Source organism: Lotus japonicus, chromosome 1 (assembly GCF_012489685.1).
Source record: "Lotus japonicus ecotype B-129 chromosome 1, LjGifu_v1.2".
Taxonomy (NCBI): Eukaryota; Viridiplantae; Streptophyta; class Magnoliopsida; order Fabales; family Fabaceae; genus Lotus; species Lotus japonicus.
Genome location: NC_080041.1, coordinates 7,305,018 through 7,321,335, shown reverse-complemented (window position 1 = coordinate 7,321,335; position 16,318 = coordinate 7,305,018). Strand labels below are relative to the sequence as shown.

The following is a 16,318-nucleotide window of genomic DNA, read 5'->3' as shown; positions in this document are numbered from 1 at the left end:
GGAGGAATAGTAAATATCATTTTAAATTCTAATTAAAACAAAGATATATTTTATGATGTGGCGGAATTCAATTGGGCGTCTGTGTAAAAAAAGTTTACACCGACGGTGTATTTCCATTAAACTCATATATTAAATATAAAGATTTACAACTAAAATGTTAAACCCTTTTCCTTGTCCATTAAGAAAGAGAAAACGTGCTGCGTGCGTACTCAACTCACGTTTGGGAAATTTTTCGTTGCATTTTCCTTCGATTTGCATTGAACAGCATCAGCATATTCCCTCAATGGATATATTCCGTGCCGCTGTGAACATGGCTCAACGTGGTGGCATCAGCCTATTCCGTGCCGCCGCGAACATGTCTCGTCGTGGTGAGCTCCTCCATCCATCTATTCCTTATTTTCTTCTTTTTCTATTTTTCTGCGATCACGCGGGCAGTTGAGGAAAGTAAACAAATCCCGCTCCGCAATTTATGATTATTTCATGTGAATCAAGCAATATTGAGAAGAAGAAATGCATGGCAGTGTTTTTGTATTGGTTACGTGATATTTTTAGGGTTAGAAATGTTTAATTTGGTTGTGAACTTGTGATGTGAGAAGAAATTGCATTGCCTTAGCAACCAATATGGTGCTATCACTTATTTAACAGTATGATCTTATTGTCTTTTTGCACCCTTGTCTGGTTATGTTGAGAGACTGAGTAGTTGATGAAAGAATAGGCCATTCTTTTATATTATATGTTAGGAGCATGACTGTTCCATTTGTTATATATGGATTTTGGAACCTATCAATATTATACTTATCTTGTATTGGATTTTGTTTATTCTTTTTCTTTCTGTAGTAATGGTTGCTGAAGTTGGAAATGTCGTGGGGCGCGGCTGTGTGCGTGCTGTATTTGGTCCTCCACCCTAATAGTCTTAGCAGCGATGCATGCAATTGGATGATTAAAGACTAATCTTTATCAAGATGTAGCATGATACAATTAACCATGCCCCTCCTCCTGAAGTTCCTGCTCATAGTGGCCATAGTGGCCATGGTCCTAGGAACATTACCTTAACATTTACCCTAGCAGAACTAGCACAAATTGGTACGTCAGGAGCATGAATGTTCCAGTTGTATATGGATTTTGAGTTTAAATTATATTGTTCTTTTTCTTTCTGTAGCACTGATTATAGCAGTTGGACATGTCGTGGGGCGCGGTTGTGTGCATGCTGTATTTGGTCCTCCACCTAATCGACATAAGACAGTAGCTACTGGACCACCTGCTGCTCCTGCCCTTGTACGAAGTTCCAATAGTCTTGGCAGCAATGCATGCACTATTACCCGCACTATTAACTCATCAAAGGCTTTCCAAGATATGTATGTTTTTTTTCCTCATTTGAGTGGTTCTGTGTTCTCTTCTTTTTAAGTTTTCCCCTTTTGTCATAATTCTTTAAGTTCTGTGTTTTTGGTTGATACTTATTAATCTACTAATGACAAATAGATAGAACTGTATTACCAAAATTGGACTTAGAAATTTGAATGATTTCTTACAACACACTCACTCACTCACTTAGAATCCTTCTTCCCAGAGCAACAATCAGTAGTAGTAGAAAAAAAGCTAACAAATATACACTTAGAAAAGAAAAGGGTTACTGCTAGATTGGATTGGAAATTCTAATTGTTCTACAAATAAAAATGGAGGCTTCTTGTTATTGTTGATGTTGTTAAGCATAAACGGATCCATAAGAGAGTGACATTAACAGCACTGCAGCTTGTTCTTCTTCCCGCAATTTCTTCCAATGTGATCACTGCATCAAAACTTCCCTACCCAACACCAATAGCCTCTACATGTTGTGTTGTTGAATAGTACTTAAGGTGGTGGTGTTCATTTTCTTGCAGGCCTGAACAACTATGGAAATGAGATTAGCAAGTGTTAGTTTTACATGGACATGCTTGCAGGGTGTAGAAGGAACTCTAGAGCCACTTTGAGTGCATGAACATGCTTTTTCATTTGCTTTGCCATGCTAGTTTCGGCAGCTTAGGAGTTGGCAATTGTGCCCAAATGTGTCTAATGCTTAGAACTACATTTATTTTTAGTATTCCATTTTAACAAACTTCGCTGGATGACACTTAAATATACTGGCATAAGTGTTAGACTTAGAAGTAGAAAAAAGTTGTAAATGGAAGGAATAGTCGTGTGGTTTTCATGGTTTTGTTTTGGAAAAGTGATTTCATAGAAATGATATAGAAGGATACATAGATTGGAGGAGTGAAGCTAGCAAGCTTGAATTTGTTGCTTGCTTAATACAATATATGATCCATTGCCTATTTTTAGGCCTTCACCACCGCCTAAGTATGGTGTCAAGATTCTTTCTAGAATTCTGATGATTTTCTTTACAAGTTATCCTCTAGATAATAATTGATTTTTTCTTACAAATAAGTCTGCTACAGCTGGCCCACCACTTGTTGGAAAGTTTGATTTGAGAGCTTTATGTATGCATGAGCATTCTGAAAAACTTGAAGGTCTCGTAAATGATGCTTTGGACAAAGAGCTGAAATTGTTGCACGTGGAAGTTTTGGACATATAGGTGAAGATGCGGTTGATCAGTATTTCTCCCCTACTGTTATTGTGAACGTAAACCACTCGATGAGATTGATGCAAGAAGAGGTAACGGAACTCAAATTTACTATGTTTACACACTTTTTTTTTTGTTAGAATGTCTTCACTGATCACCTCGCATTGCATAGTTTTCACCTCCTTATTACAGCTGTTCCAAAAAAAAAAGTATAGAGAAGCAAAATCAGATTACACATTTACTTCATACATACACCACTGTTTTGTAGAATTGAATTGCAAGTAGTTAATTTCAGGTCTTATATAAAAGTCTCACAGAAACAGAAGCTGAACATCATTTTGTTCAGCTTCTGTTTCTGTGAGACTTTTATATAAGACCTGGAATTAACTATTCGCAATTCAATTCTACAAAAAGTGATGTATACATGAAGTAAATGTGTAATCTGATTTTGCTTCTGTATACTTGTTTTTTGGGAACAACTATAATAAGGAGGTGAAAACTATGCAATGTGAGGTGATCAGTGAAGGCATTCAAACAAAAAAAAAGTGTGTAAACGTAGAAAATTTGAGTTATGCTTCCTCTTCTTGCATCAATCTCATTGAGTGGTTTACATTCACAATAACAGTAGGGGGGAAATACTGATCAACCACATCTTCACCTATATGTCCAAAACTTCCATGTGCAACAATTTCAGCTCTTTGTCCAAAGCATCATTTACGAGACCTTCAAATTTTTCAGAATGCTCATGCATACATAAAGCTCTCAAATCAAACTTTCCAACAAGTGGTGGGCCAGCTGTAGCAGACTTATTTGTAAGAAAAAATCAATTATTATCTAGAGGATAACTTGTAAAGAAAATCATCAGAATTCTAGAAAGAATCTTGACACCATACTTAGGCGGTGGTGAAGGCCTAAAAATAGGCAATGGATCATATATTGTATTAAGCAAGCAACAAATTCAAGCTTGCTAGCTTCACTCCTCCAATCTATGTATCCTTCTATATCATTTCTATGAAATCACTTTTCCAAAGCAAATCTTTTATTGGACTAAATTATTATTCATCATGTTCCAAAAGTATATCTATACTGAATATAGGCACTAAAAATTGGGCTCATCCTCTGGCACATGTGGTTGGTATCTTAGATTAATTTCCAGCCAATGTCCTGTTGTGTGCACGGCCTGAATCAAGACGTAACAAGTATTAGAGACTTACCTGCTAATAAGAATTGTAGCAGTAGATTTAGATTTGTATTCTATAAATAGGCATAAGCAGTAGCATGTATATTCATTCACAGTCAATGAAATACACCAAAGTAAATATTCTCTTCTCTGTTGGTTGAGTGCGTGGATGAAAAAAACTTCTTCTTCCTTCTCTTATTAGCAACATTATTTTTTATTGAGTTTTCTTACTTTTGTTGATTGTGTTGTTCAGCTATGCGCGCTTTAGATGACCGTGCTCCACGAGATATCTATCCTCACTTGCTATCTATCTTGAACTAGTTCGGGAATTCTGAACCTGCAGGCTGTGACTAGCATGAGAGTTATTTGACTACGCCCTGAACTTCAATATTCAGAGGATCTCCGCGTTGCTAGTGGGTCAGCGGAAAAAGTAGAAGTGTTTTGCTTTGTAACTAAAGTTTGTAAGGAGTTTCTATGGTTGAAGAATTTTCTTCATATTTACCTCGTAGGTGATGATATTTATTTGTTGACAAAGCCGTCTTCGAGGACAAAGCTCAAGAGTTGCATCATGATTTTTATGATGACAAGATTTAACCCCGCTTAATGAGTGAGGGGGAGATGGATTGGGTTATCCCTCCTAAATGGGGCCCAACTTATTTTATGGAAAGGAAAAAAAATAACTTTTAAATGAGCCAAGCCCATTATTTGTTTTTTATTTAAAGGGATCAAAACCCTTGATTTTGGTGAACAACAGTCATGTGAAAAACAATTTCACGTTCATGGTTTTTTTGATGCGCAGCACTTTGTTTTGGAGAAGAATTTTAAGTCACTGACAGATTTTTAATGAAAATACTTTCCAATTTTTTTTTAAAGAGAAAAATACTTTCAAATTGGTATTAGATGAAAACTTGATGGAAATAAACTTTGAAATTCTAATTTTGTTTAAGCATATTATTTCTTTGTCTTAAATTGAACATAAGACAAGTTTAAAAAAAAATTGAACATATGACTTCGAATGAATTCAAAATGTAAACTAGTTGTGGTATATATTGGGGACGTTTGGTAGATAGACATCTCAAAATATTCTCGGGAATGTGAGGTTGGGAAAGTAACATTCCCATGTTTGGTAGAAGTTTAATTTTTTTTTGTTAAAATTAGAGAAGCAATGAGAGAGAGAAGAGAGAAATAGAAATATAACAGAAAATGTATTATTGATAATCTGAGTGATTACAGAAGATGTGATATCCTTATATAGAAGAACAGGAGAATGCCAACAGCTGACATAAATAGGAGAATACAAACAGCTGCATATGTCAGCTGTCATAACTACTCAAAAGATGATGCAGCAGCATAGTAAATACAAACTCAATGTACTCTAACATACCCCCTCAAACTCAAGGTGGTTTGACAAATGAAAATTTGTCAACCACATTGAGTTTGTCCTTAAGCTCATGAAACCTTTCTGAAGAGAGGGCTTTAGTAAAGATATCCGCTTTCTGCAGAAGAGAAGGAACATGCTGAACAATAAGAGTCTTATTGAGAACCTTCTCTCTCACAAAGAAAAGATCCATTTCCATATGCTTAGTTCTAGTGTGAAGGACCGGATTAAGAGTCAAGGCTACGGTGCTCAGGTTATCACAGAAAATTGTTGGTGTTTGGAAGGGAATATGCAGCTGAGTCAACAAGGATTGAATCCAAAGAATCTCAGCTGCTATGTTGGCCAGACTCCTATATTCCGCTTCTGTGCTTGAGCGAGCAACCAAAGTTTGCTTCTTAGCTGACCAAGACACTAAATTGGGGCCAAAGAACACACATGAGCCAGAAGTTGACTGTCTATCATCCGGGTCAGAACCCCAATCTGCATCACAGTAGGCATGAAGTGTTACTGGACGATCAAGAGAGAAAGGCTTAAAAAGCAACCCATGATGAATGGTACCCTTAAGAAACCGCAGAATTCTCTTAACTGCCTTCCAATGTTCATCATGAGGCTGAGACAGAAATTGACAGACTTTATTGACTGCAAAGCTGATATCCGGCCGGGTAATTGTAGCATATTGCAATGCTCCAACTATGGATCTATAGAGAAAGGGATCATTCATGCAAGTACCTCCAAACTTCGACAGTTTGCAGCTACTAATCATAGGAGTGGGCAGAGCATTGGCTTCAGACATATTTGCTCTCTCAAGAAGATCTTCAATATATTTGGTCTGATTAAGTAGCAAAGAGCCATCAGACAAGTGTGTAACCTGAACTCCAAGAAAATAAGCAAGTTTTCCTAACTGTTTTAAAGCAAAAGAAGAATTCAGTTTGTCAACAAGATGTTGAATTAGGACTGAAGAACCTCCTGTGATAATAATATCGTCCACATATACTAGAACATATGTGCAGCAAGTTGGTGAAGACAAAGTGAACAAGGAGGGATCACACTTACTAGCCTTGAACCCTAATTGAACAAGAGTGGCAGTCAACCTGTGAAACTAGGCTCGAGGAGCTTGTTTTAGGCCATACAAAGCTTTGTCAAGCTTACAAACAAGGGACTTATCACCCTGTTCAAATCCAGGTGGCTGAACCATGTAAACCTCTTCTTCTAAGTTCCCATTGAGAAAGACATTATTCACATCTAACTGTTGAAGAGGCCACCCTTTGGAAATAGCAAGAGATAGAATCAACCTCACAGTTATAGGTTTGACCACTGGAGAAAATGTTTCAGAATAGTCAAAGCCATGCACTTGATTGAACCCTCTAGCTACAAGTCGAGCCTTGTACTTATTTACTGTTCCATCTGGATTTTCTTTAATCCTGAAAATCCACTTACAACCAATAGGCTTTCTTCCAGCTGGAAGTGACATAAGAGTCCAGGTCTTATTAGTCATCAATGCCTCATACTCTTGCTGCATTGCACTGAACCACTTACTGCTCTTGAGAGCTTGTTTGACTGTAGTAGGCTCTACTTCTGTCAACAAGACAGAAGGAAACAAGCGAGGCTTGACAGTGCCATTCTTTGCTCTGGTGAGCATTGGATGAGCATTAACAGGGATGACAGCTTGAACATTATCAGGTGTAGCAGCTGATGTTGGAGGCTGCTCAGAAGAAGAAGGAGAGACATCCACTGAACCAGAGGAGGAAGAATTAGAACCCTCAGAATGCACTGTCACAGCAGGAGAAACAGGTGCAGAGATAACTGGAGATTGCTCAGACGAAGGAGAGACATCCACTGAGCCAGAGGGTGAAGAATCAGAACCCGCAGAATGCATTGTCATAGCAGGAGAAGCAGGCTCAACAGCTGGAGAAGCATTAGAAATAATATTTGGAGCAGCAGCAAGAGGAATCAGCAAAGAAAATGATTCTGGAGAAGTTGTTTCTGTAGCAGAATCAGGAAACATTTCAACATAAGGGAACCTATGCTCATTAAACAACACATCTTTAGAGACATAGACTCTGCCTTGAGCATCCAAGCACTTGTATCCTTTGTGTTGAGAAGAGTAGCCCAAAAATACACACTCTTGGGACCTATATGCCAACTTGTTATTGGTATACGGGCGCAGAAAAGGATAACAAGCTGACCCAAATACCTTGAGGAACTTGTAATCAGGTTGAGAACCATACAACTGAAAATAAGGGCTTTGTCCTCCTAAAACAGAAGTAGGCATCCGATTGATAAGATAGGTAGCTGTAAGAAAAGCGTGATCCCAAAAATGCAATGACATTTTGTCATAAGCAAGCAAAGCAAGTCCCGTTTCAACAATATGGCGATGTTTCCTCTCCACACTCCCATTTTGATGGTGTGTGTGAGGACAGGTTACACGATGAACTACCCCTAACTGAGTAAAATAGGGAATCAAGGATCGAAACTCTCCTCCTCCATCAGTTTGCACACTCTTAAGCTTACATTGAAACTGCAGTTCAACCAATGCTTTGAAGTTTTTAAAAGTCTGAAAGGTGTCAGACTTGTGTTTTAAGGGATAGATCCAAGTGTATCGTGTGCAAGCATCAACACAAGTAAGAAAATATGAAAAACCAGCAAAGGATTCTATGGAAGCTGGTCCCCATAAATCAGCATAAACCAACTCAAAAGGCAGAGTATAAACAGTAGAAGAAGAAGAAGAGGGCAACCTATGTGCCTTTCCCATACAACAACCAACACACATGGCAAAAGAAGTTTTATTAGGCAAAGGAACATTACATAGTTGTAAAGTAGTTTTCAAGACCTCATGATGAGGATGACCTAGTCTACAATGCCACAAGTCATAGCTGGAATTACCTAAACTGGAAACAGAAGACATATTCTGTGATTTTCCAGTACCTGGATACACTGTAGATAAAACAGAAGGAGTACTAGTAGACAAATCAGATTTAGAACAACTAGAAGAGACACTAGCAGCGTTGACATCATCAAAGGTGTATAAGCCATCAGAACCAACACTTCCACGAAGCAACACTTTAGATGTTTCCTGTGATTTAACAAGACAGAAAGAAGCGTGAAACTCAAAATAAACATTGTTATCCTTGGCAAACCTACTAACACTGACAAGGTTTTTGGTGATAGAAGGAACTAGAAGCAGTTGACTAAGAGTGAGAACAGTGTGTGAATCATATGGTGAGGGAATGGTGCAAGAACCAATAGAGTGAATTGGCAAACCTTGGCCATTGCCCATCAAAATCTGCTCAGTTCCAGTGAATGAAGAAGTGTCTAAAAAATTTCCAGCAGCATTGGTAACATGGTGAGTGGCACCAGAATCGGGATACCACAAAGTAGGCTTGTCAAGACGCTGAGATGCGGAAGAAGAAGCATGGTGCAGAGGACCAGCAAGCAAAGCATGAGCAGGAGAGCGAGGCTGAGAGCCAAGAAGGCCCGGATAAGATGGAGGTGAGGGCCGAGGTGAATTCCAAGAAGATGATACTGGACCAAAAACAGCTCCAGGTGCAGAATATTGAGAACCACCAGTAAAAGCAGGAAACTGAGAACCTGGAAGGTAAGCACCATTGTAAGGTCCTGCGGAAGAGCCAAAGTAATTCCACGGAGCAGGTCCAGAAGCATAAAAAGACGGTGAGGAAGAGCCAAAAGTGGCAGAACCAAGAGGCATAGGAGGAAAGGCTCCAAAAGGTGCAGGACTAGGCATATTAGTAAAGGTGCCATTCTGTACAGAACCACCTCCAACGACGCGATGGTAGCAGACACTCGCATCATGTCCCCACTTCTGACAAATCCGACACTGCAAATTACGGCCGCGCCCACGGCTGCGTCCACCACCGCGTCCACCAGCAGGATAGCCACCACGGCCATCGCCTGGTCCACGTGAATCATTCTGGTCATGATAGGTATCACGATTGTCACCAGAATCACGATAATTTGGACGTTGTTGATCATTCCGATAGTCACGTCCACCACGAAATTCAGCAGCATAATTGGCCTGAGACGGCGTCAAATCCACAGAAGGTGGCGGCGTTCGGGAGATCTGAGGTGAAATCGGAGCAGGAACCGATGCGAACGCATGTGTATGCGCAAGCAACGCAGAAGCAGTAGAATCGCTAAGGCTACGTTTCCGTGATCGTTCCAGGCGAGCATCATGAGTAATGATCATCGCTTCGACCTCAGAAATCGTGCTCGAAGAAGCATGAGTGAAGATAATCGTGCTTAAAGCACTATAATCTTCAGGTAAACCATCAAAAATCGCTTCAAGGTGATCGCGAAAACTTACGGGTTCACCAATGGAAACCAGAGTGTTGACGATCGTCTTGATGCGTCGAAGATATTCAGTGATCGACTTCGAACCTTTGGTTATGTTCTTCAGCTCAGATCTGAGCTGAGCAGACTGTGCGCGACACTGATTCTCAAAAAAGTCAAGGATCTCACGCCAAACCTGCGATGATCTCTCGCAGTTGATCACCGTTGGAAGAACAAACGGAGATAGAGTCGTCAAGAGCCATGTAAACACCATGGAATCTTGCTTAATCCAAGTCGTATAAGCTGGATTCTCAGTCGCTGCTACACGATCCTCTTCAGTCAGAAAACGTTGTGGAATTTCTGGATCAACCAGAAAATCATGAAGCTGATGCGATCGAATCGCACCTTCAACTTGTTGACGCCAAGAATAGAAATTCGAATCATCAAGCTTGATTGTTGCAGTACGAGACAGAGACTCAAGAACATTGACAACGGAAGCAGGTGCAGCAGCCATGTATCAAGGACCGATTGAAGCTCTGATTACCATGTTAAAATTAGAGAAGCAATGAGAGAGAGAAGAGAGAAATAGAAATATAACAGAAAATGTATTATTGATAATCTGAGTGATTACAGAAGATGTGATATCCTTATATAGAAGAACAGGAGAATGCCAACAGCTGACATAAATAGGAGAATACAAACAGCTGCATATGTCAGCTGTCATAACTACTCAAAAGATGATGCAGCAGCATAGTAAATACAAACTCAATGTACTCTAACATTTTTATTCCCGGGTATGAAAGATTCTCAGGTAAGTAATTACACATGATTTTTTGAATCTCATTTCCATCTCAAAGAAGGGGAATCTTATATTCCCATGGAAATGGAAGTTATTTTCCACTAACTATCTCTTTCACTAGTTATTTTATATTTTTACATTTTTTCTATTAAATGATTTTGAAAAACATTCCCGGGAATAACGTATACTAACCAAACACATTTTTCATTTTATCCAAGAATGTCTTTGCTGGTAATGAGATTCCTGGGAATATTTTTGTAAAACTTGTAACAAACGCCCCCTAAGAACATTAAAAATAAAGGAACCAACCATAAGGAAGTTCTTGGTTTCTCCTCCACTGAATCTCTTTGTGATCACCCGGAAGCAAATCACCTCAAGATATGAAGATCATATGGAGGACTATCAATAGGTGGTGCCCTTAGCCTTTTCCCATGGGACACCTTGCTCTATTGTAGTTACCCTTCTTCCATGTGGTGGATACCTATAACAGACATGTAATCAATAATTAGGCACAATTCCTCCTTCCTTTTTTTAGTCCTTTACTTTCTTGATGGAAACTCCTCAAAAAGTTCTGGTAGAATTTTTGCTTTTTTGCTAAATGGGAACATACTTGTATAAAAGTGTAAGATCACCAAGAATCATGTCCACTTACTAGGCATTGAAGGTGTCAGTGCTTAGATCATAGCTAATCTCAGCATCATAGCATGATAACATAAATCCAACATGGCCATTCTCCATAAAAAATGTAACTTGTGAGAAAACACAACTTTTTACTTTTAGAATTGATTCCAAAGCTAAAATCAATTTCGAGAAGAAGTTTCCATGATAAGCTTCTGAATGTCAAAATTGATTCTGAGAAATAATAAAGCATATACACTCTCAAGAGAAAGATACCAAAGTCATGATTGAATCAAGATGCACATAACTCATCTGCTTGCTGATAACTTGTTTCCGACTTCATTCTCATCGATGAAAAATGCCAACGAAGCCGCACAAGCATCATCAAGCTCCTTTCCTTGCCATGTCTAAAACTGCCAACATTCCTTTTGGAAGCAATTGCATGCCATTTCCACTCCCTGCAAGCAACTGAACCAACCACTCTACCCCATTTCTGCTTCATTCATGTGCCTTTCCCAAAGGTACTCTCACACATCCCTCCCTCAAGGAATAGCATTTGACAAAGTGAAGACAGAGAGAGCCTCTCAAGTATGCATTCCTACACCAAATCAAATCTGGCAAGTCCAACACTAACATCTCTTGTGTGTCCTCAGCATTCTCCACCTTTGAAGTGTGAGTCTTCTTCACAAGAGACATTCTTGTAGGAATTAAGTACTTTTTAATTTATTTTGACATCATCATCACTATCACATTTTTTTTAACCACCAATATCTTCTATTGAGACGGTCTTATCCGACTCTCATGTACTGAATGTAAAATGTCTCCCTAAGAATGCGGCTCAGAAGAATTTAAATTCTCGACCTTAGGGTGTAAACAACCATAATTAACCACTACGACCGACATCCGTCGAATCATCATTCATCAGCTTTTTCTTTAAAGGTTGATGATTCACCACAGATAGCAACCTGATGCAGCTGAATTGCAGTGAAGGAATGGTGTTCACTTCACATCTCTTCTTCTCTCTTCTTCTCTTCTGCTTCCTTATCATCACTCCCTCTTCACTCTCACTACCAAACAACCAGGTACCTACATCATCAAAGTTGACTTTCACTTCACCCAATCATTGACTTCATTCTAGGTTTTCCATTTCTCAATTTCCCCATTTTTCTTTCAGTTCTGTGAAGCTGGAATTGGACACACTGAATCTTCATGCGGAACTGGAACCCCATCATCATCCAAGTTGCTGATCAAGGGTGGCACCGTCGTCAACGCTCACCACCAACACGTTGCTGATGTTTACATCGAGGATGGCATCATCGTTGCTGTTAATCCAACCATGAACGTTGGAGATGAAGTGAAAGTGATCGATGCCACCGGGAAGTTCGTCATGCCCGGTTAGTTAGAACTTCAAAATTTTCAATCTTGTGTGGTTATCACAATCATGGTCATCATAATTTGTTTGGCAATTGGCATACTCTAAAAATGCATATTTTTTCTCTGGAAAATGAGTGGCTGACACTAAGATAGATGATTGATGTGATATATAATATGATGTGATTGAAACTCGGAAGAAATGGATAAAGAGAAAAAATGGGGTATAAGTGAGGCGGAGCGGAGGTGTTTGTACTATTTGAGTGTTTGAAAATCGGGATTGTTTTTCTCGACTTATAGTGGGTGTGGTGCTGTGTAGATACCCCAAATGTAATTGAGTGAAAGGAAGAGAAGAGAGATAAGTTATAGATGTGATCTGACACGAAGAAATAGATAGAATAAAAAATTGGGTTTGTATAAGGTGTTTATGTTGTCTAGGTTCTTAAGAATCAGGATTATTTTTCTTGACTTACAGGGGGCATCGATCCTCATACCCACCTGGAGTTTGAGTTTATGAATTCTGTAATAGTAGATGACTTCTTCAGTGGCCAGGCTGCAACATTAGCTGGTGGGACAACTATGCACATTGACTTTGTTATACCGATTAATGAGAGTTTAACGGCTAGGTTTGAAACATATGAAAAGAAGGCGAAGAAGGTTTGCATGGATTACGGGTTCCATATGGTTGTCACCAAGTGGGATGAAACTGTTTCGAGAGAAATGGAAGTCATGGTCAAGGAGAAAGGTTGTAATCTATTCCCTTATTGCGTTTTGAATTGGGAAATGGGTTGATTATGCAGCAATAACCATTTGTGTTTTGTAATTGCATGTATCAACTCTTTTAAGCTTTTCATGGCATACAAAGGAGCTCTCATGATCAATGATGAGCTTCTTCTACTATTATTTTAATAATAACCCAATCATCGCGGTCGATCCAACCAAAACATTGTCCGAAACCGAACAGATTTAATTGACTTAAATTTTGTAAGAAATTTTGTTCCATTAAATTTCACATAGGCCATCTATACCAGTACTCACCTTCTCATTCCATTCATATTTCTATTTTTTTTTATCAACCAAGTTAGTTTGCTAACTCAGACAATTTTTTTTTTTTTTGAAACTGATCATATATTAAGAACTAAACCAAAGGCCCGGAGGCCAACAAATCCTTAGATACAAGAGACTCAATAGCCGGTGGAACATCCTCCACCCAGACACAATGCAGGGCCGTGTAAATGGTTAGAGAAATTAGGCCGCCTAAGGCCACCAAAAAAATTTAGGCCCCCAAAAAAATTAGCACGTATAGAATATACTACTGAGACTTGAGAGAGATTATAAAACATTGAAAAATTAGATAATATTAATAAAAAAATAAGAAATGCAACATGGGAACTTAGAAGTGCAACTTTGGTAGTTATCAGTAGTAGTATTTTATATTAGCAAATTTACATTTTCTAAAAAATAAGTAAATAAAATAACCGTTATTTTTACATTTCAAAATTGAAAAAATTAATATATGTTACTAATAACAGATAATTTTTTTTTATGACTTGTGTATCTATAGTATTGTTTCTTCTCTAAAAAATCTAGAAGGTTAATATAAAAAAATCGATAATTTAGATGATATATCATATCTATTTAAGATTCTTGTAAAAAAAATCACTTTAACATTTTCTATTTAGGCCTCAAAATCTCTATACACGACCCTGACACAATGGCCAAAATCAAAAGCATGAAAAGCAAGATAGTCTGCAACAGTATTACCACTACGACGAACAAAACTTAAATCTAGAAAATAAAAATAACAAGACAAAGCACGCGCCTCTTGGACCATAGAAGCCAAGTAAGAACAACCTTTCCCATCTTTTCGCCACATATCAAACACCTGCAAGCAATCAGTCTCTAGCACCACATTCCTAAAGCCAAGATCAATAGCGATAGCAATAGCCCATCTTAAACTTAAGGCCTCACCCAAAACTGGAGAAGAAACAGACACTTGTGAAGGTATGAGAAACGGTAGAAAGGGGGGGGGTTGAATAACGTTTTCAAGATAAAACTTCCACCTTAAAGATTTTAACAAATCTTTTCGAGAACTAAGTGCTAAAGATGAGAGATAGAAAAGCACATAAGGATTTTATCCTGGTTCACTTGATAAATCACTCAAGCTACTCCAGTCCACCCGTTAAGGTGATTTCTTCCTTCTTAAAATGAAGGCAATCCACTAATCAGGTATGTGTTACAACTGCACTTGAAACCTACAAGTGACTAACAATACACTGACTTAGCTCACACTAAGATTCACTCTCTTAGTCTTCTCTAGGATCCGATCAACCTTGATCTCCTAAAGGAACTAAACAAACTGTTTATCAAAGAATGTTTACAAGAGATTTGCTTCTAAAAAGCTAATAGTAAACACAATGAAATTCAGGATGAAAGAAAGCTTAGAAGGATTCGAATATTTCTTGCGCGTGTATGAAAGCTTCTAGCCGCTTCTTTCAATCTTCAGTCACTATTTATACTCCAAGGATTAGGGTTGAACGTTGCATGGAAATGCTACCGTTGGAGGGCAGTTCTGGAAATTCCAGCTTCTGCTGTGGCTGAGAACGTTAGGTAGGTCGTCAGGAAAGTACATTCGCTTTTGTACTTGGATAGTGACTTGACCTTTAAACCTAGGAGACTTCTGATCAGGGGAATGCTTCATGTTGGAACTTGTGAAGCCGGTTGATCAGAGTCAGAGGGAAAGCACAGATCCTCTGGACGTTGTATCTTCTGATTCTGAACTCAGAGGGAAGTACATTGTCTTAAGAGTTTCTTGCTTCTGGACATCAGAGTTTCCACTATTCAGCTTCTGGATCTTCAGAGTCTTCTACACTATCAGAACATCTGAACCTTCAGTGTTTCTTGGTTATCAGAACTTCTGGATCTTCAGAACTTCTAGTGACTGAGTCCTTATCAGAGCTTGTATAACTTCAGATCTTCTGAAGCATTTCTACTGTTCATAGGGAACATAGATGTTGCGAAAGCGTTGCTTGGGTCACTCTTTAAGCACAGTGCTTCTGATTTGTGTGAGATTGAATAGAGGTCAGAGCCTGTAAATAACACACTCAGAAAAACACGTTAGAGTACCATAATTGTTCATATCAAAATGTTAACTTTTAATCATCAAAACATAAGAGTTGTACTACACGATCAAAACTTGATCTTACAACTTGTGCCTAAGTACGTAGCTGCTGCAAAAACCAATTTTAGCGTAACAGTATCCAAGTTTTATATTATATCCCATTTTAGCATATCTTACACTAAAAACTCTACTCAATTCTAAAATCAAGGTACTCTAAATAAATAAATAAAACGATAGGTTTATGAAATCATTTTTGTATCATTATCAAAAAAAAAATCATTTTTGTAGTGCTGGAAATAATTGCAAAAGAAATCAACTCTCCTTCCCCTGCTTTCTCTCCAGCTGCATAGGAAAAGCCGAAAAGGACAACACAGTCTCACCAACAGATACTGTTGACCCATCTTCCAACATCAATGGCCTTAGACGCGTTCCAACTTCCAAGGAGTTAGCGTGTTCAAAGCTAGGCCAATCAAACACATCACGTGTTGCAGAACCTGTGTTATAAATATGATGTATTTTCATTAGTAGTGCTATGAGCGAAAATACTAAGGAAAAACGCCAAGAGGAGAAGCCTTGTCGTGAAACGCAGATTCCGGCGACCACCACCACCTGCCGTCCTTTTTGTCTCCGGCGACTACAATATGTTTTCTTCCCTTTTAATCGATAATTAAGTTTTTTTGAGCTTCTGCTTCTATGACACTTTTATAAGACCTGGAATTAACAACTTGCAATTAAATTCTACAAAACAGTGGTGTATACATGAAGTAAATGTGTAATTTAATTTTGCTTCTCTATACTTATTTGTTAGAAAAATCAATTATTGGGTTAATAATGCAAATCTTTTATTGGACTAAATTATATCTTCATAGTTAAGTATTTATCATGTTCCAAAAGTATATATATACGGAATAAAAGCACTGAAAAATGGGCTGATCCTCTGGCACATGCTCATGCTGTTGCGGCTAGCTAGCTATCTTAGTTTAATTTCCATCCTGAATCACGAGACTTAC

At 38.4% G+C, this 16,318-nt stretch overlaps 2 protein-coding genes, 1 long non-coding RNA gene and 1 pseudogene across 3 annotated transcripts; 2 read left to right on the top strand and 2 right to left on the bottom strand.

Moving 5' to 3' along the window:
• The first annotated feature begins 230 nt into the window (after positions 1-230).
• Positions 231-4,396, top strand: LOC130731560 (uncharacterized). Its single transcript, XR_009016737.1, has 4 exons — positions 231-368; positions 838-1,083; positions 1,160-1,355; positions 3,988-4,396. It is a non-coding gene; the product is annotated as an uncharacterized LOC130731560 (long non-coding RNA).
• A 3,651-nt stretch (positions 4,397-8,047) lies between these two features.
• Positions 8,048-9,996, bottom strand: LOC130733323 (uncharacterized). Its single transcript, XM_057585459.1, has 2 exons — positions 8,374-9,996; positions 8,048-8,185 (listed from the first exon to the last, which is right to left on the bottom strand). The coding sequence occupies exons 1-2, from the start codon at positions 9,911-9,913 to the stop codon at positions 8,175-8,177; spliced, it is 1,551 nt and encodes a 516-aa protein (XP_057441442.1). The 5' UTR covers positions 9,914-9,996; the 3' UTR covers positions 8,048-8,174.
• A 491-nt stretch (positions 9,997-10,487) lies between these two features.
• On the bottom strand, positions 10,488-11,719 carry LOC130713052 (F-box protein At2g32560-like; annotated as a pseudogene).
• Positions 11,720-11,790: 71 nt separating this feature from the next.
• LOC130712985 (dihydropyrimidinase-like) lies at positions 11,791-12,979 on the top strand. Its single transcript, XM_057562817.1, has 3 exons — positions 11,791-11,898; positions 11,991-12,210; positions 12,663-12,979. The coding sequence occupies exons 1-3, from the start codon at positions 11,809-11,811 to the stop codon at positions 12,977-12,979; spliced, it is 627 nt and encodes a 208-aa protein (XP_057418800.1). The 5' UTR covers positions 11,791-11,808.
• Positions 12,980-16,318: the final 3,339 nt, after the last annotated feature.